Below are 21,146 nucleotides of genomic sequence, written 5' to 3' on the forward strand. Positions count from 1 at the left end.
CTAATTTTTACCTATCATATATGTGTTAGATAGTATTAATTAATAATTACTACTTATACATGCGTGATCATCTCTATTACGTTTGACTAAGTACTACAAAGGAAATAAAGCAGGAGGGGGCTGGACTGGCAATAGCCTCTTACTGGTCTCCCTGATTCCACTCTTCCTGGTAACCCAGTCCAGGACTCTGACCTCCATCTCTCAAGGGTCTCCCCGAACCCCCACCTTCCCCAATTCTTCCCAGAACAGGAGAAGTCTTTTTTTTTTTTTTAAAGATTTTATTTACTTATTTGACAGAGAGAGATCACAAGTAGGCAGAGAGGCAGGCAGAGAGAGGGGGGAAGCGGCTCCCCGCTGAGCAGAGAGCCCCATGCGGGGCTCAATCCCAGGACCCTGGGATCAGGACCTGAGCCAAAGGCAGAGGCTTTAACTCACTGAGCCACCCAGGCACCCCAGGAGAAATCTTTTTTTAAAGGTAAATCCCATCATGTCATTCCCTTGCTTCAAAGCCTGCAAGGACTTCCTAGGGCATTTAGATACTGAAATGCTTTGTTGGACCTGCAAGGTTTCCTCATCCCAGGGCTGCCTGCCCATCACTAGATCTCTTGCTCCCTCACCCCCAAGACATGCACGCATGCACGCACACACATGCGCACACATACACCCGGCAGCCACCACTGGGGATCTGAATGCACCAGATTCACCTGGCCCCTGGCCATTTGCACTTGTTGGTGCCTCTGCCCAGAACTTGCGGGCCTGTGAGCCCTATCTGGCTGCCTCCCACTGAGTCCTCCCTTGAACACCCAGCTCCAGCAACCGCCATCAGCTGGACTCACTATGCTCACAATACTAGGATTCTCTGAAATTATCTTCATCTTTCTTTTTCTCCTTTTGTTTTTAACTTTCTGTCTCCCTCCTGCGCCAACCTAAGTTCCAGGGGACAAGTCTCTTTCCCTATTTTGTTCACTGCCATATTTCTTAGCCCATAGGACTAAATAAAGTCCTCACACACAGTAGGTGCTGAATGCTTAGGTGCTGCATACGTGAGAATATTATAATACTCTATACCTTTAGGTCTTTTTGAAATTGCACTTGGTCCGTAAGATCTGCCTTACGCACACTGTCTCAAACTCCACTCTCTCCTTACACCCCCATACCTGAGGCCCCTTCCCTGATTGCTTTGTCACCAGGTGTGTATCGCCTGGGCTACATAAATATTATCCCTATTTGCCTCCTCCAGTGGAATGTCAGCTCTACAAGGGCAAAGCTTTTTGGTCTTGCTCACAGCCCCATCCCTAGCACCTAGAAAGATAATTTCCATATGTAGTAAAATTTATTGAATGAATGAATGAATGTCTCTCTTACCAGATGTGAGCCTGGGGCAGGGAGTCCTGAGTCATATTCACCTGTGCGGCGGCAGAATCTAGCACAGTCCTGGCATAGCTCCCACAACTAGAATGGGTTTTCTTCTTTCTCCCCGACATCCTCCCCCCAACCTTCCCCACCGCCAGCGTCTTTCGGCTTTTGCCTGCATCAGCCTCTATGCCCACCCAACTCCCCACTCAGCACGGGTCTGGGCACAGTGACTGTACGCTCCAGGTCCTTGCCAAGTAATCGATTTGTCCCTCATAAAAACGAGCTGCTACGAGGGGGAAGCAAAAAGGAGGGTGAGGATGGGCAGGGGCAGTAGCAGGTGCGTCAAGGCCCAGAGCAGGTGGTGGGCTTCGAAGGACAATCGGAGCACCCTGCCATGTGACTCGGACCTAGAGGGGAGCTATTGAAGTGTGAATGCCCATTCCTAGGGTTGACAGGAGAGGCGGCTGTCAGCTCCCAGGGACAGAAGAACAAGCAATGGGGGTAAAGTGGGAGTTTCCCCAGAAGAGCTGCTGTGTCCTGGACCATTTTCTGCGCTCATCCGGCCACCCGCAGAAGAGTCTAGTCCGCACTCAGGTTCTGGCCCTGGCACAACCTGGGTTCAAATCCCAGCTCCGCTGCCTACTGGCTGTGTGATCTCGGGGGGGCTTCTTAACTTCCGAGCGAGACTTTGCTTTTCCTTCTCCATCGGCAACATGTCGGCTAACATGTCATCGCAGGGGTGGAGGGAACTTTCAGATTAAATAACATTCTGTGCTTCGCTTGGTGTCAGCGCCCAATATATGGAAGCGGTTCTCATTATCTTTAGAATTCAAAGTTCTTCAAGTTCAAGGGATTTGAAAAGAATCTTTCATGTAATCCGATTGTATATTATTGTGAATATTTTGTCTCTCAGATGAGGTGACTAGGGCCCAGAGAAGTTGCCAAACTTCCCCCAAGTCACAAAGCTATCAATTAACAAAAAATGAGGTTCTAGTTTTCATCTTTCCACTTTCTCCCCCAAGAGGCCTTCAATTAGAATTCTTTTTTTTTTTTTTTTTAGAGAGAGAAAGGGATAGAGCATGCAATGGGAAAGAGGGGTTGGGGGAGCAGGAAGAAGGAAAAAGAGAATCTTTTTTTTTTTTTTAAGATTTTTATTTTTTATTTGACTGAGAGAGAGGGGGAAGGAACACAAGCAGGGGGAGTAGGAGTGGGAGAAGCAGACTCCCCACTGATTCAGGACTCAATCCCAGAACCCTGGGATCATGACCTAAGCCAAAGGCAGATGTTTAATGACTGAGCCATCCAGGCCCCTGAGAATCTTTTTTTTTTTTTTTTTAAGATTTTATTTAATTAGTTGACAGAGAGCACAAGCAGGTGGAGTAGCAGGCAGAGGGAGAAGGAGAAGCAGGCTCCCTGCTGAGCAAGGAGCCTGATTGTGGGCTCCATCCCAGGACCCCAGGATCATGACCTGAGCCAAAGGCAGTCTCTTGACCAACTGAGCCACCCAGGCGCTGGAGAAAGAATCTTAAGCAGGCTCCACACTCAGTGCAGAGCCCCAGGGTGGGGCTGTATCCTTGGACCTAAGGTCATGACCTGAGCTGAAATCAAGGGTCCAAGCACCTAGGTGCCCCTCAATTAGAATTTCAATAACTCCCCCCTCTGGGAAAATATGCCCGGAGGCATCTCTGCAGGCCAGCAGAAGAATTCCAAGCCAGACATTCCAAGACTGTGAGTGGGTTGCGGTGAAGACAGTCCACAAAGTGACAGCCTTGGCGGTGGGCACAGCTGGTAAGATGGAGGGCAGAGCAGCCGGACATTTTCATAGAGGCTGGTAAGTCAAGCTAGGTAATGCTGTGGGAACAAAGTACCCAGGAATCACAGAGGCTTGACACCACACTCGTGAACACATGTGCAAAGTCAGCTGTGAATCAGGACACTCTCGAGGTCACCGTTCTTCACCCAGTAACTTAGTGACCCAGGCACTGCGCCCCCCCCTCCCCAGCTACCACCTTATCAACACCTGGTCATGGCAAAAGAAAAATGAAGAACTCAAAGCTTTTCTGCGTGTTTCATGGAGGGGGAGATCAATTCTTGTCCCATATTGGTTTGGATGTTGGGACCTATCGTGCACAAACCAAGACGATAGGAAAAGATTGATTACTGGAACACAGGAAACTTCAGGACAGGTGCGAGGAGGTGTGAGTGGCAAGGATGAAGGGATGTGTGGCTTTGGCTCTTACTGTGGTGATGGGGCCAGAGTGAGGTTTCCACAGAGCAGGCTGGGGGTCCTGTGGTCTGCGCTGTCCACCGGCTTGCCTGGTTGTGGCGCCAAAGCAGCTGGAAAGCTATCACTGTCCAGTCATCCAAAAAGGAGTCTTCCTTTTTATTCTGTCACGCTTGGGCTTCTCTGATTTGGCTTACACCTATCACCTCACTGGCTAGAAATAGTTACACAGCCCAAGCTGCCTGCACAAAAGCAATCCTTCTGGTGCCAAGAATGAAGCAAATGAAAAGGGGCTTGAATTCATAGCATTGTCTCTTGCCTTGTACAGGGGAAAAGAAGAAGGAATCTGTTGGGGGTGGGGGTTAGAGATCTTACCTTAGAAATAAGGCTTCTGAGAGCCCATGTCTGGGCAGAGAAAAGGCTGATCTGACGGGAGGAAAAAAGCTGTGGTTATATGAAAGATCCTGGCCACCTTCATGATTAAGGGCCTGCCCTCTGGAGCAAGACAGCCTGGGTTCAAATCCCAGCCCCATCCTTTACTCTGAACTCCTAAGAAGGGTACTCAACACCCTATTTATAAAATAGGTTTATTTATTTATTTTTTTAGTGATCTTTACACCCAACATGGGGCTCGATCTCATGACCCTGAGATGAAGAGTCACATGGTCTTCTGACTGAGACAGCCAGGCGCCCCCCACTTCCTAAAATAGGGGTAATTATAGTACCTACTCTAAACTTGTAACAATAAAATGAGTTAATATAGATAAGAAAGCACTTTGCATAGTGTATGGAACATAAGTGCTCAAGAAATCCTGTTAGTTATTGTTAGGTGACCCCTGGAACTTTTGTGGCTACTGAGAAGGAATCCAGCCTTAGGGGCATGGAGCACCTGGATTCAGCCAGACCTGAAGCCTGCATGACACTGAACTTCCAGTTCTGACCATGCATGAATTTCCTGATCATCTAGACCAGTTTGGGTTGTTTTGAGTACTTGCAGCAGAAAGACCCCTCATTGAAACCCTCATGGGGTGACCTTGAGAGTCATGTAGCTCTCAGCCTCAGTTTTTTTTACCCACAAAATGGAACTAATAATATCTGAGAGAGTGGAGAGAGACCTCAGTGCACCAGGTCTTTCCCCCCACCGGCATGAACATTCTGGCATTTACATTATACATTCTCATCAACATTCTCTCAATGATCTCCATCCTTGTGCTCCCCTTGGAATACATTTCAAAATTCCCTTCCAGTCCTTCCTACCTCATACTCCTCCATGAGCACCCCAACATATGCTCTCCAGCCATATTCCTCAACCCCGCTCTTCCTGTAAAGCCCTCCACACCCTTCCAGGACCCCGCCTCTTCACTCACCTTCCCCTACCCTGTTTCTCTCCTGCAGTTCAGCCTGAGACCACCACAGACAGGGCCGAACTTTCCCGCCCCTGGACTGGAATAATACCTAGCAGGTTCCCTCTCCCAGGAAGTGCAGACAGAAGCCACAGTCAGGAAATGAGTTTAATGTCTCAGGAGCTGGATCGTGAGCAATATGGGGGCTCTTCAGGCCTCTGGCCCCAGGGCGGGGGGTGGTCAGCAATCAGCCTATGTCCTCCTCTAAATCAAATGGCACCGGCGGGAACAGAATGGGTCCCTGGTTATGCAACTCAAGCCGCGTTGGCAGGGGCATATGATGTTGATAGCTCCCTTGGTCTGTGGGAAATGCAAACAAGAGTTGGAGGTCACTGAGGTGCAGGGAAGAAGGAGGCGTAAACATCTCGGGGAGGAGGAACACAGCATGAATAAAGGGGTGTCAGCTCTGCCGAGGATAGCTTTATGACTTTAGGCAAGTTAATGAGCTTCTTGGTCTCAGTTTCCTCATCTGTCAAATGGGGATAGTAATAGTAACTTGCCCCACAGGGTGATCATGAGGACCTGGATAAAATAGAGCAAGGGGCCATAATGAAAAGACCCTCTGGCCACCCCAGCTGTAGAGTCAGGGGATTGGCTGCCTCCCTAGGACACTGGCAGCTCCCCAGACAGGGACGTGGAGGCTGAGCCCATTCTAGAAAGGCGTGGGCCCAGGGCCAGATAAGAAATGATGAGTAGTAACAACATGTACTCTGTGTTCCGCATTTCTGCCGGCTCATAACCAAGCTCCAGTGAGCACCATTGTTGCCAAGACAACCCAGTGAGGTTGTGGCTTTAGCCCCATTTTACAGATGAGGAAACTGAGGTTCAGAGAGCAGAAGTGACCTGGTTGATGTCACAAAGACAGGAACTGGAAAAGCTCAGGTCCAGGGCCCCTGGGTGGCTCAAATGGTTAACCGTCTGCCTTTGGCTTAGATCGTGATCCCAGTGTGCTGGGATAGAGCCCTGCATCAGGCTCCCTCCTCAGCAGGAAGCTTGCTTCTCCCTCTGCCTCTGTAGCTCCCCCTGTTTATGTGAACTCTCTCTCTCTCTCTTTCTCTCTGTCAAATAAAGAACTAAACTCTTAAACAAAGAAACAAACTCAGGTCCCACTCCCAAGCTGTGGTCCAGTCCCCACAGGGCCATGCTCCTCTCAAAAAATTAGGGAAGTGGGGGGACACCTGGGTGGCTCAGTCAGTTAGGCGTCTGCCTTTGGCTCATGATCCTAGGGTCCGGGGATCAAGTTCAGCATCAGGCTCCTTGCTCAGCGGGGAGCCAGCTTCTCTCTCTGCCTCTGCCTGCCACTCTGCCTGCTTGTGCGCTCTTTCTTTCTGACAAATAAATAAAATCGTTCAAAAAAAATTAGTGAGGTGGGGAATGGGTAGGGAAGAGTCTCTTCCCATCAACTTTGTCTCAGTGAGTCAGGGGTGAGATGTTCATTCAACGAACATTCGTTGAACCCCTAATATGTGCAGGTACTAAGTTGGGAGGGAGGGGGTTCAGAGGTGAACCTGCTGTAAGCCCACCCCGGAAGGGCTCCCGCCAGTGGTGGAGGCAGAGGGAAAACAAGGCAAATTGGCTGGAGCCACACCACGATGAGGGTGTGACCTCCATACCCTCCCATGAGGAGCTCCCCTTGGAGCTCCCATGAGCTCCAGGGAGGGAAGGCTTCCCTGAGGAGGTGACTGGAGTTGTCCTGCAGGACGAGTAGGAGCTTGCCGGGAGGAGGTAGGCAGAGGGTGGGAAAGCAGGGACAGCCACGTGGACTTTTGTAGCCTCCCCCATCCCTCAAGGCAGAGTCAGCTGCACCAGCCCAGAGCATCACCTGGAACAAGCACAACATGGCCATTCTGGCCCTAGGGGCACAGAAGGCACCAGCACGGTCCAGGTCCATCAGGCAGCAGTCACTGGCACACTCAGAGTGGTGGGAGCACTCAGCACCATTCACCTGTGGGGACAACTGTCACCAGCTCTCTGGCGGCATGCCAAGGAGTGGGAAGGATGGGGGGCATCGTCAAGGCCCCAGGGGTCCAGAAAGAGAAGCCATGAGGTGGTGACCAGCAGGTGCCACCCCCACCCCGCACCCGCCCCAGCAATGCTCAGAGAAGCAGAAGAACAGGAGGTTAGTACTTCCCTCTCTGCCTCTCCTTTCCTGGGCCTCCATCTCCCTAGTGCTAGGGGAGCAAATACTCCCAGATCACACCTTGGTTTGGGGGGGGGGGGTTGCGTGGAAAGAAAAGGAGGGGGAGAAAGACAGGGAAGGGAAGGAACAGTGATTGTGCTCAGGAGAGGGAGAAGAGCGAGTGCGGGCAGGTTGGTAAGGTGTGGCTGGGGACCAGGTCTGAGACGGTGGGGGTGGGCACTGGCTCAGGGGAGGTACTGATCATAAGACCACTTTCTTTCACCTCCAGGCTCACTGGGGAGGTGAAGCAGAACTTTGAAGCTCTTTGGGGATGGGGAGGGACACATTAAGCTTCCAGCCCCAGGAACAAGTCCCCATTTTGGGGTGGTACCCATACCCACCCCCCTACTTCACTCTTCAAACCCAACTGGGGCCTCCTGGCTGGTCTGTGATGCCAGACACCCCACCCCCACGCCCACTATAGTAGAAAGTTCAAAATGCTCTTTTGGCTCACCTTCATGAACCTCTTTTTAAAGAGCCGGAAATCGCCCCAGCAAGGGAGCAGGACCCCCACAAGGAGCATGAAGGCTGTGGCCATGGGCATGGGCCTGGGCGCCAAGTTTCAAGGCTCTGCTGGGGTTGGAGGGGCCGCAGGGATAAACCCCTTGCCTGGCATGTGACCTGGTGCTCCAGGGGCCCGCCCTGGGCTGGAGGTGGAGGGTGAAGAATTTAATGGTCACAGGCTGCTCAGGAGCAGAGGCAGACAGAAGCCCTTTCCTGCACCGCCGAGGACTCCCCCCGGGCCCTGGGAAGCTAATGGAGTAAGGAAAAGAGCTCCCGGGACACCCTGAGTCAAGCCTTGGACAGACTGGAGTGCACATTTTAGGGGCCCTAGGAGCCTCCCTAGGCATGACTTCCAAATTGAAAAAAAAAAAAAAAACACCTGTGAAAGAAAATTTTGCTTTGAAAAATGATGCAAAGTCGATATACCGAAATGAAATGAGCTTCCTTCCTAATAGTCTGACTCTCTCTTTCTTTTTGTCCTTGGTGCCCCCAGCAGCCCCCCATCCTGTATCTTTTGGAGAAGCCAGTGCCAACTTCTGGAGCTTTTCCCTGGACCTCTCGAGGTCCAGTCTTGCTGTCGGTAAGAAACAGGAAGTAAGACAAGATGGCCTCCAAGACCTACGATGTGTCTGGTCTGGGTTAGATGATTAATTGTCTAAGATTTTGTCTCTGAATTGTATGAAAAGTCAGGGCGTGGGGACAAGGGAGGGGAGGAGAGAGGAAGACTCAGAAGGAAAGGGGGTTTAAGGGACAGCAGCATATAGTGATCAGTGGAATTTTGGGACAGGCACCTTCCTCAGGACATCCCTCTTCATGAAACCCCCACCTGACCTCACACTTGTCTGCTTCTGCTTTTAAAAATCTGCTTTTGGGGCACCTGGATGGCTCAGTGGGTTAGCCATCCCACTCTTGAGTTTGGCTCAGGTCATGATCTCAGGGTCATGAGATCAAGCTCTGTGTAGGACTCTGCACTCCATGGGGAGTCTGCTTGAGATTCTCTCTCTCCCTTTCTCTCTACCCCTCCCCCTGCCTGCTTTCTCCCTCTCTCCCTCTCTCTAAAATCAATCAATCAATCAATCAATCTTGAAAAAAATTTGCTTTTAAGAAGAGATGTGAGAAGGCCTGGCTTTGTAGGGGGGGCTACAGACCCACTTATGCCCTCTCCCAATTTCCTATGTTGAAGCCCTGCCCCCACAATGTGTTGATATATGTGAAATGGGGACTTCAGGAAGTGATTAGGTTTAGACGAGGTCATAAGGGTTCCCCCCTAAGGGGTTTAGTGCCCTCATAGGAAGAGACACCAGAAGGGCACCTGGCTGGTTCACTTGATAGAGCATCTCTACTCTTTTTTTTTTTTTTTTAAGATTTTATTTATTTACTTGACAGAGAGAAATCACAAGTAGATGGAGAGGCAGGCAGAGAGAGAGAGAGGGAAGCAGGATCCCCACTGAGCAGAGAGCCCGATGCGGGCCTCGATCCCAGGACCCTGAGATCATGACCTGAGCCGAAGGCAGCAGCTTAACCCACTGAGCCACCCAGGCGCCCAGCATCTCTACTCTTGATCCGGGATCACAAGTTCGAGCCCCACATTGGTGGTAGAAATTACTTAAAAAAAAAAAAAAAAAGACACCAGAGAGCTTGATGTCTCTTTCTGTCTGCTATATGAGGACACAGCACAAAATGCAGCCATCTGCAAACCAAGAAGAGGGCTCTCACTAAAACCTGACCATGCTGGCACCCTGATTTGGGGGTTCCAGTTTTCAGAACTGTGGGAAATACATCTCTGTCATTTAAGCTCCCTAGTCTGTGATATTTTGTTATGTTAGCTGGGCTGACTAAAATAGGGGCCTTAAGGCTTTCGTCTGAGAATAAGAGCTTCCACTGTACTCAGAGGGTTTGGGATGCATCAACCCATTTAGATGTCCCTGTATTAGTCAGGGTAATTAACACTATCTGCCACAACAGAGAGCTCCTGAAATTTCAGTGGCTTGGCACAATAATGTCTTATTTATCACTCATGTAAAATCTGGTATGGAACAGAAGATCTTTCTTCTGTCTTGTAACTACACCATCTGGAAGACTGGCCTCCAGGGTCACGCTGGAAGGTGGAAGAGAGAGATGGAGAAAGGATACAGACACTTCAGTGCCTCAGCCTGGAGTGACACATGCCTCTTCACTCACAGACCATTGGCCAAAACTAGTCACATGACCTCAGCTTCTGCAAGGGAGGATGGGAAATTCAAGGAAGTCTCAGAGAACTCAGTGTATTCTATCATTTCTGCTGCATAAGTCTTAGCCCCATTTTACAGATAAAGAACACAAAAGTTCAAGGCACAATAACTTGCCCAAATAGCACAATTAAGTCACAGAGCCTTGATACAAATGCAGGGCATTCTAGCAATGGAGCCCAAGCTCTTACCCCTGTCTCGCACTGCAGTGTGTGACCTTAAGGTCTTGTTCTCAGTAAAGGAATGTTGTTATCACAGTGTCCTCCCTATCCAGGAGTCGTGATCAACAGCTCTCCAGATCTATGGTCTGCTGCTTTGGGCAGCTAGTTCCCCACCATGAAGCTCACAGTCTCTCCCAGCCCCACTATGAACTAGAGGGGATCTTCAGGCACTCATAACTCTTTGAACAGAGTTCTCTCCTTCCCTGAGGTGTTTGGTCATGCCCTTGTGAGTGTTAGAAAACTGGAAAATACTGTTAACTTCTCCAAAGAGGACACATTTGGAGGCAAGAGGCCAGCCACTGTGTGTCAGGATTGGCAAGCTGGGATTCTTGATCTGGGGTCCCAGGGCCCCTGGGAAGTTCACTGAAGGCTCAGAGGGGATGGTGGAGCCCCTGAAATTCTATGTGCATGGCTTAAACAATTTTTTTTTAAGACAAGTGTCTGCATTTTTCCTCAGAAATGACTTAAGACTGGTTTAGAACCTTCATTTTAAGGTGAGGAAACGGACACCCAGAGAAGGAGAGACTTGCACAAGCAAAGCAGCGGAGCTTGGCCTAGACCCTGGGCTCTTGTCTCCAAGTCCTGCACTCCTTCTCCCGTACCAATGGCTTGTCTCCCCAGTCCAGCCGGTGCTGGTCACAGGCACAAGTCCAGGACACCTCTGCAGCAAGAAGTGCGGGTGGGAGCCAGATCACCAGGGTGTCCAGGGCCAGGGGTGTAGGAGTGGTCACTGAGCCACCTGACCTGTGAGTGTGGCCACAGTGCTGCCCCCGGGCCAGGGTCCAAACATGGCTGCTCCAGTCTTGTATGAGAAGAATGGGAGTCAGTCCAAGACAGGGGGACACCTCACTGGGGGACCTCTGTGATCTGCTCCGACCCCCGATTCTCTGTCTCTTCACCTTCTGACATTCTCCACTGTCTCTCCCTTCCTGCACCTTTCTGGTGGTTTCCGTGACAATGTTTTCACTGATCCTCGGCAAAATGGAGAAAATGGGGGTGATGTAGGGTTTTTTGTTAAAGATGAACTTAAAGAATGATTCTTTGTTCTGAAATTATGCCCTTCCTACTTTCTTGGTGTTCAAATGTGTTTTCATGAAACATTGGCAATAACACAATGGTAGTTTCTTTTGGCTTTTCCTGTTATTGTTACATGGTTGTTATATACAAGTGGTTAATACTCAAATTCTGTCAGTTCCCAGAGTTTTTTGGAAGGTTTTTTTTTTTTTTAAAGATTTTATTTACTTATTTTATTTATTTGAGAGAGAGAGAGCTGGAGGGGGAAAGAGAATTTGAAGTAGACTCTGGGCTGAGTGCAGAACCTGATACGTGGCTGATCTCACAACCAAGAGGTAATGACCTGAGCTGAAACCAAGAATCAGAGACTCAATTGACTGAGCCACTCGGGGCCCAAGAAGTTTTATCAGTCTGGGAAATTCCAAAATAAAATTCTGGAGAAAACTGATGTAATGGAAATTGTCTATTACTCAATTCATTCCTGAAGGAACTCTCAAGGTAATCTGGGGAGAACGATGAATAAGGAGGCACTCAAAAGAGTTTGAGATGTGGGGTCAGCCCAGCCAAAGCTTCCTAGAGAAGATGGGGAGTGGGAAATATTTGGGGGTGAAAGGGTGAAGACACCAATGTTCTATGTAGAATGCCCAGGACAGTCTCAGATGTCAGCAGGAAAAGTGGCTGGGTGTTCTTTTTCAAAGCCTTAAAGAGAAACTAGGATTCAGGCAAGCTAGGATTAAAGGGCTTCCAAGCAGGGATCCAGAGTGAGCAAAGATTTGGAGGTAAGAAGGAGCAGAGCACAGTGAGGACAGGCTGTCTGCTTGTGCAAGGACATGGTGGAGTCAGGAGTCAGTCAAGTTTGGGAAACTTGCAGGGCCCTGAGACTCACAGCAGTTGATGCCTAAGCTAGGGGTGGCAGCAGAGAGATGGGGAATTGCTGGTTCCTGACAAATGGGGATGGATGTTGGCCGGCAGAAACACAGATATCTAGAATATCCCAACCCATGCCATGTGAGGACTGCTCTAGATCCAGAAAAGGTTCCCGCAAGGGCAGGAGTGGATCATGGACATGTTCCTTTGGCCAGGGACAATGCCAAAGGAAGGGTGCTTAGAAACATGGGCCCACTGCCTCCCATTCCCCAAAAGCATTAGGCTACAATTCACAGACCAATGAATTTAACTTTTTTTTTTTTTTTTTTACTAAAGGACATACATTTTTTAAAAAAGGTTTTATTTATTTGTTTGACAGACAGAGATTACAAGTAGGCTGAGAGAGAGGAGGAAGCAGGCTCCATGCTGAGCAGAGAGCCCAATGCTGGGCTTGATCCCGGGACCCTGGGATCATGACCTGAGCCAAAGGCAGAGGCTTTAACCCACTGAGCCACCCAGGCACCCCTAAGGAGATACATTTTATACTGGTGTTCAGACACTAGTAGATACTGTTAACCACTCTAATTGGTTGATGTCTGTGTCATGCTGGTGGTCAAATATTTGGATTATCACCACTGCAAATGTGTGTATGTCTGTGCATGCAACTGAAGTTTCACAAAGTAATACATTTACTGTATATTATCTGTTCTGAGATTCTTTATTCATCTTTTTAAAATGTTGGTTGGGGGGCGCCTGCATGGCTCAATCCGCTAAGTGTCTGACTCTTGCTTTCACATCAGGCTTGTGAGATGGAGTCTTTCTACTCAGTGCAGGCTGTGCTTGGGATTCTCTCTCTCTCCTTGTCCTTCACTCTCTGCCCCTTCCTCTTCTCGGGCTCTCTCTCCCTCTCCCTAAAAGAAATAAAATCTTCAAAAATGTGGGTTAGAATCCACCAAATTGATTTCAGCACTCTACTGAGTCCAGCTGATTTGACTGCAGACATCAGTGTCCATTTGCCCACTGATTCATTCATTCAACAAACATTTAGTGAGCCCTGCTTTATGTTAGGCACGTTAGCATCAGGCTCCAGTTGCAGATAACAGACACCACTGTGCCTATCTAGCAGAAAGAGATGTAGTAAGACAGACAACTGGGGGCTTACGAGACTGAGCCTCCAGGCATGAAACCCCCAAACCACTGCAGAACTGAGCTGCCAGGAAAGCCACTACCCCTGTCACCATCAGGAAGGTAGGATTCAGGAAGCCATCACTGCCACTGTTGGTACCAGGAACACACACCTTAGCTTTGATCTCATGATCAGGGACCCAAGGTCAAATGACTGCCTGTGTCTGCGATATCTGCCCTACCCAAAAAAGAGAATGCCTTCCCCACAAATTCCTCTACTCCACTCACCTCCATGCCCATCAGTTCTTTAGGCAGTGCAGGGGATCTTTATACCTAAATCACATCTGAAGTCCTGGGTGTGATAGTCTAATGTTTTGCTTTCCAGTCCAGCTCTACGGGAAGGCACACCAGGAGGAGGTGGAACAGAAGTTAAACAAGCCAGTGGACAGCACAGGGACAAAATGTCTGGAAGTGGTACAGGTTACTTGGTGCGGAGGTAGGTTTCTACTCCCTATCTGAAAACTTTTCAATTTTTACAGCTGCATGTCCCTTTGAATGCCAACACATGCCTTTTATTTCTATGTTTCTCTTTCATGTATATTTAATATGTTGGATTTTTTAAAATTACAAATTTGATGGTCAGGGTTTTTCCTCTCCTCTGGCAATTTGGTAGGGAAGTCCCATGCCCCACAGCCTTCCCCCTTCCCAACTGTGCTGTTCTCATGCGCCCATCCTCCACTCTCTGGAAGGTCAATGGAAGCTGCTTTGTCAATTTCTTCTGGCAACAATCAAGAGAGAATGCTCCCGCTGCTCTGTGCTAACAGTAACTTAAACTTGCTCTCTTCCCTGTAGACTCCCATGGTAATAGTAGTTCCTTTCCCCTAAAAGTTACAGTGGCTTCATAGACAAAACATGGTATCTGCCACTTGTGGAAACCAAGGCAAGAGATGGTCCTGGGGAAAACAGACAGATAGATGAGCTCCCCTCCCCTGTGTCCCTTGTTGGTCCCGGCTCTGTGCTCACCTGCCAGCTCCTATTTAAGAGAATACAATAAGAGGACTCAATGCTCAACAAATGTCTGTCTAATAAGTAAAGTGTGAAACAAATCACTAATAGTGTAATCTCATTTACCAAGACAGGGCTATAGGATATACAATTAGGTGTAGCCGTGGTAAAAGAAACTGAAAAATAAATGGCTTAATATAAGACAGAGGTTTATTTCTCTTTCTTGTAACATTCCAAACATACATAGTCCGGAGCTTATATAGTAGCTTCAAAGCCTCGTGACCCAAGCTGCTCTGCATCTACAGGTACTGCTTTAATAAGCAAGGTCCAAGATGGCTTTCCAAGCTGTTCCTGTTTCAGGCAACAGAATGGAAAATGGGGGAAGAAAGGGTGTGAATTCTCCTTTTTTTTTTTTTTTAAAGATTTAATTAATTTATTTGACAGAGAGAAAGAGAGATCACAAGCAGGCAGAGAGGGAGGCAGAAAGAGAGGGGGAAGCAGACTCCCCACCGAGCAGAGAGCCCGATGCAGGGCTCGATCCTAGGACCCCGAGATCATGACCTGGGCTGAAGGCAGAGGCCCAACCCACTGAGCCACCCAGGCGCACCCTGAATCCTCCTTTTAAGGACTCTTGTATACTATGGACCAGTAATATTCACAGGGCCAAAAGTACCTGCAAAGGTAACTGGGAAATGTAGCGTCCTACAGAAATGGAGGCATGGCGGCAGTCTAGTAGTCTGTGTTGAATGTGTGTTTGCCAGGGGTATGCTTTCTGATTCCACAAGGTACATTCCCATTCATACCCAAGAGTCCTGGCTCTAATCTCCTTAATCATGTAATCTCCATACCTCACCCTCTCTGCCTCCTGGACTCAGAGTTGACTCCAGCAACCCCTAGAATCTAAGCACCCAGGGTGATAAGAGAACGGAGAGGCCCTACAGTGAGGATTCATTTGCTTTTGTCATTGTCATCTCAGACTGACAGGGATGAGCCAAACACAGTGCCCATACTTACACCCCTTGGAAACAGAAAATATTTGCCAGCCTTGTGACCAGAAGACATGACCGGAGCCCCGCCGTTAGCCTTGATGGTTCCAGCCTTAGGAAGCACAATTCATTACAGTGTCTCTTCTCCACCTTCCAATAATGTGACCAGGGGTACCTCAAGCCTCAGGGGATTTCCCCTGAAGTTCCAACCTGGGGTCAAATCTGAGGAATCTGTTCACCCCCTTGGGAATAGCTGAGGTTCTCACCCTTGCTCTGGCCACTTGGACCTTCTGGTGCTCCCTGTAGAACACCAGGAAATGGCAAAAGATGTAATCCAAGTTCATGAACTCTGCTCTCTTTCTCTGCCTTCCTTCCCTCTTTTCACTCTATTGTATGTATGTAGGCCACTGCTTCTCAGACAACAATACATCAACTATTTTAAGAAATCTCATTTCTGTTTTTCTATTATTTGTTTGCTCTGTTCTCATTCATTTTGAAGTCTCTTACTCATCAGCAGATAAGCTGTAGTAAGTGCCAAACATTTAGGAGAAAAATATCTATTCACTTCATTTTTCCTCCCAATTAAGGAAAGACAGGCATCACTGAGTTTTGGCTATGGGACTCCCTGGCCCAACTCAAGGACAAGAAGTGTTTTAAGGTGGCAATGACTGAGAAGCTCTGGGGCGAAGGACTAAGAGGAGAGGAAGACAGCAGAGAGGAAGGGGGACCTCTCAGGCTGGGGTGTTGATTTATCTTTTGACTTAGTGGGGCCAGGTGTCATGGAGGAGGAAAGCTCTCTATCCATTCACTTTTTATTCCTCTCAAAGGAAACCATATCATGTTCCAGGACATTCAAGTGGCTCTAGTTTCCTGTGGGCAGGGATCACAGACATTAAGCTCCCACAATGAGTGTAGCATTGCAGAATGTTTTGTTCTCATTCTCGTTTTGAAAGAAGAGAACCGACCCAGTGACAGGACCCAGGCAACAATCATTTTTTGTATTTGTTACCTATCGTTGCGTAATGAAATACCCCAAAGCTTAGTGGCTTGACCCATCATTTCTTGTTTTACAGTCTGTGTGTGTCAGGAATCCAATCACAGCATAGCTGGGTCCCGTGACTCTGGGTCTCTCACAAGGTTACAGTCAAGGTAACCTTCAGGCTTGCGGGGGGTGGATCTGTTTCCAAGCTCTCTCAAGTGGTGGTTGGCAGGTCTTGGTTCCTTGCAGGGTGTTAGACTGACAGTCTCTGTTCTTCATGAGCTTTGGTCTGAGTCTTGCCGGGTTCCTTGCCACATAGATCTCTCCATAGGACCTCTTGTAGCATGGCAGCTGTCTTCATGGTCATGAGCAAGTGAAAGGCAGGAGAGAGTAGAAGCAAGATGGGAGCCATAGTCTTTTGTACTCTAATCTTAAAAGTAACAGTCTCAGGGTGCCTGGCTGGCTCAGTTGTTTGTCTGCCTTCTGCTCAGGTCATGATCCCAGGGTCCTAAGATCAAGTCCTGCATTGGGCTCCCTGCTCGGTGGGAATTTTGCTTCTGCTTCTCCCTTTGCCCCTCCCCCTGTTCACGCTCTGTCTCTTTCTCTCTCTCTCAGTCTCAAATAAATAAATAAAAATCTTTTTTAAAAAATTGATTTTTTTTTTTAAATTCTCTTCCTTTGCCATCTTCTGTTGGTTAGAAACAAGTCACTAGGTCCAGGTCACATTCAAGGGGGGCAGATTGCACAAGGCATATTTAGGAAGTGGAGGTCATTGGGGTCATTTTAGAAGGCTGATTACCACACTTACCAGCTATTATTATTGGAGAGTGATAAAAGTTATATTTGCTGGTGATTAAAAAAATCCTGTTTTGCGGAAGATAAATCAATCTCTCTCCTTTACTTTGTTTCTTCACTCGAAACCGCAACTCTGCAGTCCTTATTGCTTTGGGCTCAGGGGGCAGTTAATGGTAACATGTGACCTGAGAGGGAAGGAGATGCTTTCCTTTAAGACTTAGCAGCACAAAGCTATGGACTCTGGTCCCGTTCGCTTGAGAATGTTGTGCTGGGATCCTGCTGGAAGTCATCTTGTGGGCACAGCTGAAGTTCCCTTGTCCTATAACTGACAGTCTGGCTAACTGTCATCTAACAGCAAGCCAGCCCCTACCATAGTCCCATCTGAGGGAAACTGACTGGGTCCCTTTTGGTAAAATTCTCTGCCTTCCTTCCCTCTTCTCACTCTATTGTGTGTATCTAGGCCACTGCATCTCGAACAACAATACCTAAACTATTTTAAGAAATCACATTTCTGTTTTTCTATTATTATTTGTTTGCTTCTTGCTCATTCATTTTGAAATCTGTTATTCATCGCCAGAGAAGCTGTAGCAAGTGCCAAAGGTTTCCCACCCTGAGGAGCTCCTCCCTTTCTTTCCTCTCCTCCCCTCTCCTCTTCAGAGATCCAGTCAAGCCCCTCTCTTCTCTGAAGCCTTCTCAGAATTAACTGAAAAGATGGAAATTTCCTTAGAAATGTAATTGCCTGAAGGTAAAAGAAGGTAAGGAAACAGCTAACCATCTGAAAGGAAGCCTGAGGGAAGAGAGATGATGGCAACTCTCAGTTATGGAATTTCTCTTCTCCTTGAAAGCCAGCCTCTGTAGGCGGAGACAGATGCATTGAGCTTCTGAGCACACAGCAGGTGTTCCATTAGTCCTGGTTGATCGATGCCCCCTGTTGTGTTTCTTAAACATTCACAAATTCTTTGCCACTCTTCCCTTCAAAAGGTAGAGCCTAGGGGTGCCTGGGTGGCTCAGTCGGTTAAGTGTCCGACTCTAGATCTCAGCTCAGGTCTTGATGTCAGGGTCTTGAGTTCAAGTCCTATGTTGGGCTCCATATTGGGCATGGAATCCACTTTTTTAATGTAAAAAAGAGTAGAGCCTAATTCTCCCTGCCTTAAATGTGAATCAGCAAATCACTTCTAATGAGTTGAATATAGCAGAGTGATAAGGTATGACTTCTGACGTTAGGTCCGAAAAATTATTGCAGCTTTTTCCCTGCTTTGTCTTGGATGAACCTCTCTCAGGGAAGCCAGCTGCTACGTCATGAGGTCTCCCAAGCATCCCCGTGGAGATGCCCACATGTAGGGAAATTGAGGCCTCCTACCAAGAGCTAGCATCAGCTTGCCAGCCAGATGAATGAACCATCTTGGAAGTGGATCCTCCAGCCCCAGTCAAGCCTTTGGATAACTGAAGCCCAGGCCAAAAGTTTGACCACAATTGTAGCTTGACTGAATCAGCACTGCCCAGCTCAGATGCGTCTGGATTCCTAGGGGCGATAACAAATGCTTTTAAATTGCTAAGAAGGAGAGAGGGAGGGAGGTTGCAGGAGAAAAGGATTTTGCTTCCTGTGTGCAACTGGGAATCTCCAGCTTCACCAGTGCCCGATGCCTGGTGCCAGCAGCTAGCAGCTTCTCCCGGCACTGCCCACCTTGGGCAATAATGTAAGTGGTGTGACTCCTCTCCTTTCAGTTTTTGCAGCTTCTCTAGCACCCAGCCTCTGCTGTACACTTGGCATCTCCGGCATGAGGCTCCTGCAGCAGTCACAATGTCGAGCACCAAGCTTCCGTGGTACACAGAGGCTAGCTGCGCCCAGTGGACAGTTTTCTCTTTTTTTTTTTTTTAAGATTTTTTTATTTATTCATTTCAGAGAGAGAGAGAGAACACGTGCGTGAGCCAGAAAGCAGGAGCAGGGGGTGGGGCGGAGGGAGAGGAAGAAGCAGGCTCCCCACTGAGCAAGGACCCCCTGATGCGGGGATTGATCCCAGGACCCTGAGATCATGACTTGAGCCAAAGACAGACGGCCAACCATCTGAGCCACCCAGGCACCTGGTTTTCTAGCCTTTGAATTGGCACTTCCCTGTGAAGAAGTTTCCCTGGCATCCTAGAGGGCAGCTTTCTGGCATGTTCCACTCTCATGACAGTATAGCAACTTTTCTGCCATCTGGTGAGCCATAGGCTGTGTTCTCACCAAGGTCTGGGTTTCAGCTTTAGTGTGGATGGGGGGTGTCTCTTCCTTGCGCTATCCTAAGCGTCAGCCCTGGGGGTAGGGCTGCTCCTCCATTTATAATTCATGTATTCTTTACTGCTTACTAACCAAGTCTTTTGTTACTCTAATCCCCTGGTGTCATAATTATATTAAAATTACCCTGTTCAGATCACTGTGTGGTTTCTCTCCCTTGATTGGACCCAGACTGACATGCAAAATTTGGTCATAGTTGTTACACAGCCACAAATAACCAAACCACCCCCTCCCCATCTCATCGCCCGCTGCCAACTCCCCTTTCATTACCATCAGCCAATTGCTATCTTGTGCCTATGCAGAGCAGGCTCTTCCTTCAAGGCTTTATAAGGAGTCAAATATGATCTTCTACAAAAAGAACAAAGTTTATAAGATCAAAGATTTAATTGGCCAAATGCTGAATGAAAAGTTCAGATAGGGAGTACTACAGAAAGCAGCAAAGGCTGGTTGAGGAAAGCTCTAGGCTGCAGTTGGACGTCATTCAACTCTGATGACACTATAGGACACAGCCCAATGGAAAAGAGAGGGCATTGTAGCCATGGGGAGCATTGTATCAAAAGCTTAGATGCAAGCCCCACCCGGTAGGATTAGGTGAGCAGTGACTACTAGTTCCCTCCAGTTTGGCAGGAGAAGAGATTTTATATGGTAGGCTAGGGGCAAGCAATAGGACCAGATCATGAAGGACCTTAAATACAAAGCTAATTCATTTGGTGCCATCATGTTAAAAAAAGGGTGGGGGGCAGTGGCCCAGTCTTTGAGGACAGAACTCAACCTACTTTTGGTATAAGTACATTTATACTTGTCAGATGATGAGACTTGGCTTTGGGTTTGAGAAAAAGTTCATTACGACAGTAGGGAACGCCTGAATGTTTTTGAGGATGATGTAATGTGGGGTTCTGAGATTAGCCTAGAGTATGTTGGGCTGGAGAGAATGGATAACAGAAGTAGAAAATGATACCCAAAAGTCCTGATGGAGGATACAGGGTAGCAGCAGTGGGAAATAAAGAATTTGGAAAGATGTGGGATGTTTGGAATGGCTGGTTGGATGTGGTGGAGAGAAGTTGAAGGTGATGCCCAATACTTCGCTGGTGACATGGGAACATGGGGAGTGGGATGAGGGGTGGATGGGATGATGTTTGCTTTTGACAAGTTCCACTGGGGTGACTGTAGTATAGCCAAGAAGCAGGAAGAGGCAGCCTCAGGCCTGAACTTAGGAGAGAGACAAGGGCTGAGGATTCAGATCTGGTAGTGATAGCCACTCAGGGTGACAAGTCAAACTTTGGGAGATGGTGATAAGGTTGGCTCTCTGTTCAGCCCATCTTCATCAACAACCATCCCCCCACCCACCCAAGGGATGAAGTTCTGGGTCAGAAATTCTATGTCCTTAAGTAGTTCAGTCCAAAATGGACCCCTATAAACCAGAAGCACCGTCCTTCTCAACTGCCACAGATTCTGGTTTAGAATCCATGGTCCACTCCCAGGGGGTTCAGCCCAAGGAACCAGAAAGCAAAAAGCCCAAGACTAAGGGGTTCTAACCCTATTCTGGCCCCAGGCCAATCATGTAACCTTGAGCAAGTCACTTTCCCTCTTTGGGTTTGTTTTTTCCTTCTGCAAAATGCCAGGGTTGGCCTTGGACTAGACTGTGGTTTTAAATCTTGCCTCCGAAGAACAACAGTGTTCCATAGCTGGGCCAACATGTTCTTCCTCCTGAATCAAGTAGTAGCAGATGGAACACTCCAATTTTAGAGTTTTCTCCTACTGATTTTTTTTTTAAAGATTTTATTTATTTATTTGTCAGAGAGAGAGAGAGAGAGAGAGAGAGCACAGGCAGATAGAATGGCAGGCAGAGGCAGAGGGAGAAGCAGGCTCCCTGCCGAGCAAGGAGCCCAATGTGGGACTCGATCCCAGGACGCTGGGATCATGACCTGAGTTGAAGGCAGCTGCTTAACCCACTGCGCCACCCAGGCGTCCCTCTCCTAATGATT

General features: G+C 48.2%; 1 protein-coding gene and 1 long non-coding RNA gene across 2 annotated transcripts; one reads left to right on the forward strand and one right to left on the reverse strand.

The window, feature by feature from the left end:
• Window positions 1–1,803: 1,803 nt before the first annotated feature.
• LOC309865720 lies at window positions 1,804–20,923 on the forward strand. Its single transcript, XR_014312244.1, has 5 exons — window positions 1,804–1,950; window positions 8,163–8,246; window positions 13,507–13,617; window positions 17,544–17,641; window positions 18,130–20,923. It is a non-coding gene; the product is annotated as an uncharacterized lncRNA (long non-coding RNA).
• CLPSL2 (colipase like 2) lies at window positions 4,129–7,796 on the reverse strand. Its single transcript, XM_082731348.1, has 3 exons — window positions 7,617–7,796; window positions 6,806–6,928; window positions 4,129–5,283 (listed from the first exon to the last, which is right to left on the reverse strand). The coding sequence occupies exons 1-3, from the start codon at window positions 7,704–7,706 to the stop codon at window positions 5,188–5,190; spliced, it is 309 nt and encodes a 102-aa protein (XP_082587474.1). The 5' UTR covers window positions 7,707–7,796; the 3' UTR covers window positions 4,129–5,187.
• Window positions 20,924–21,146: the final 223 nt, after the last annotated feature.

This window comes from Mustela nivalis (genome assembly GCF_964662115.1).
Source record: "Mustela nivalis genome assembly, chromosome: 5".
NCBI lineage: Eukaryota > Metazoa > Chordata > Mammalia > Carnivora > Mustelidae > Mustela > Mustela nivalis.

Coding starts and splice junctions, on each gene's coding strand:
- CLPSL2 (XM_082731348.1), bottom strand. CDS start 7,706: ATGCCCATGGCCACAGCCTTCATGCTCCTTGTGGGGGTCCTGCTCCCT. Junction 6,929..7,616: donor TTAAAAAGAGGTTCATGAAG/GTGAGCCAAAAG, acceptor TTGTCCCCACAG/GTGAATGGTGCTGAGTGCTC. Junction 5,284..6,805: donor CCATGTTGTGCTTGTTCCAG/GTGATGCTCTGG, acceptor CATTTCCCACAG/ACCAAGGGAGCTATCAACAT.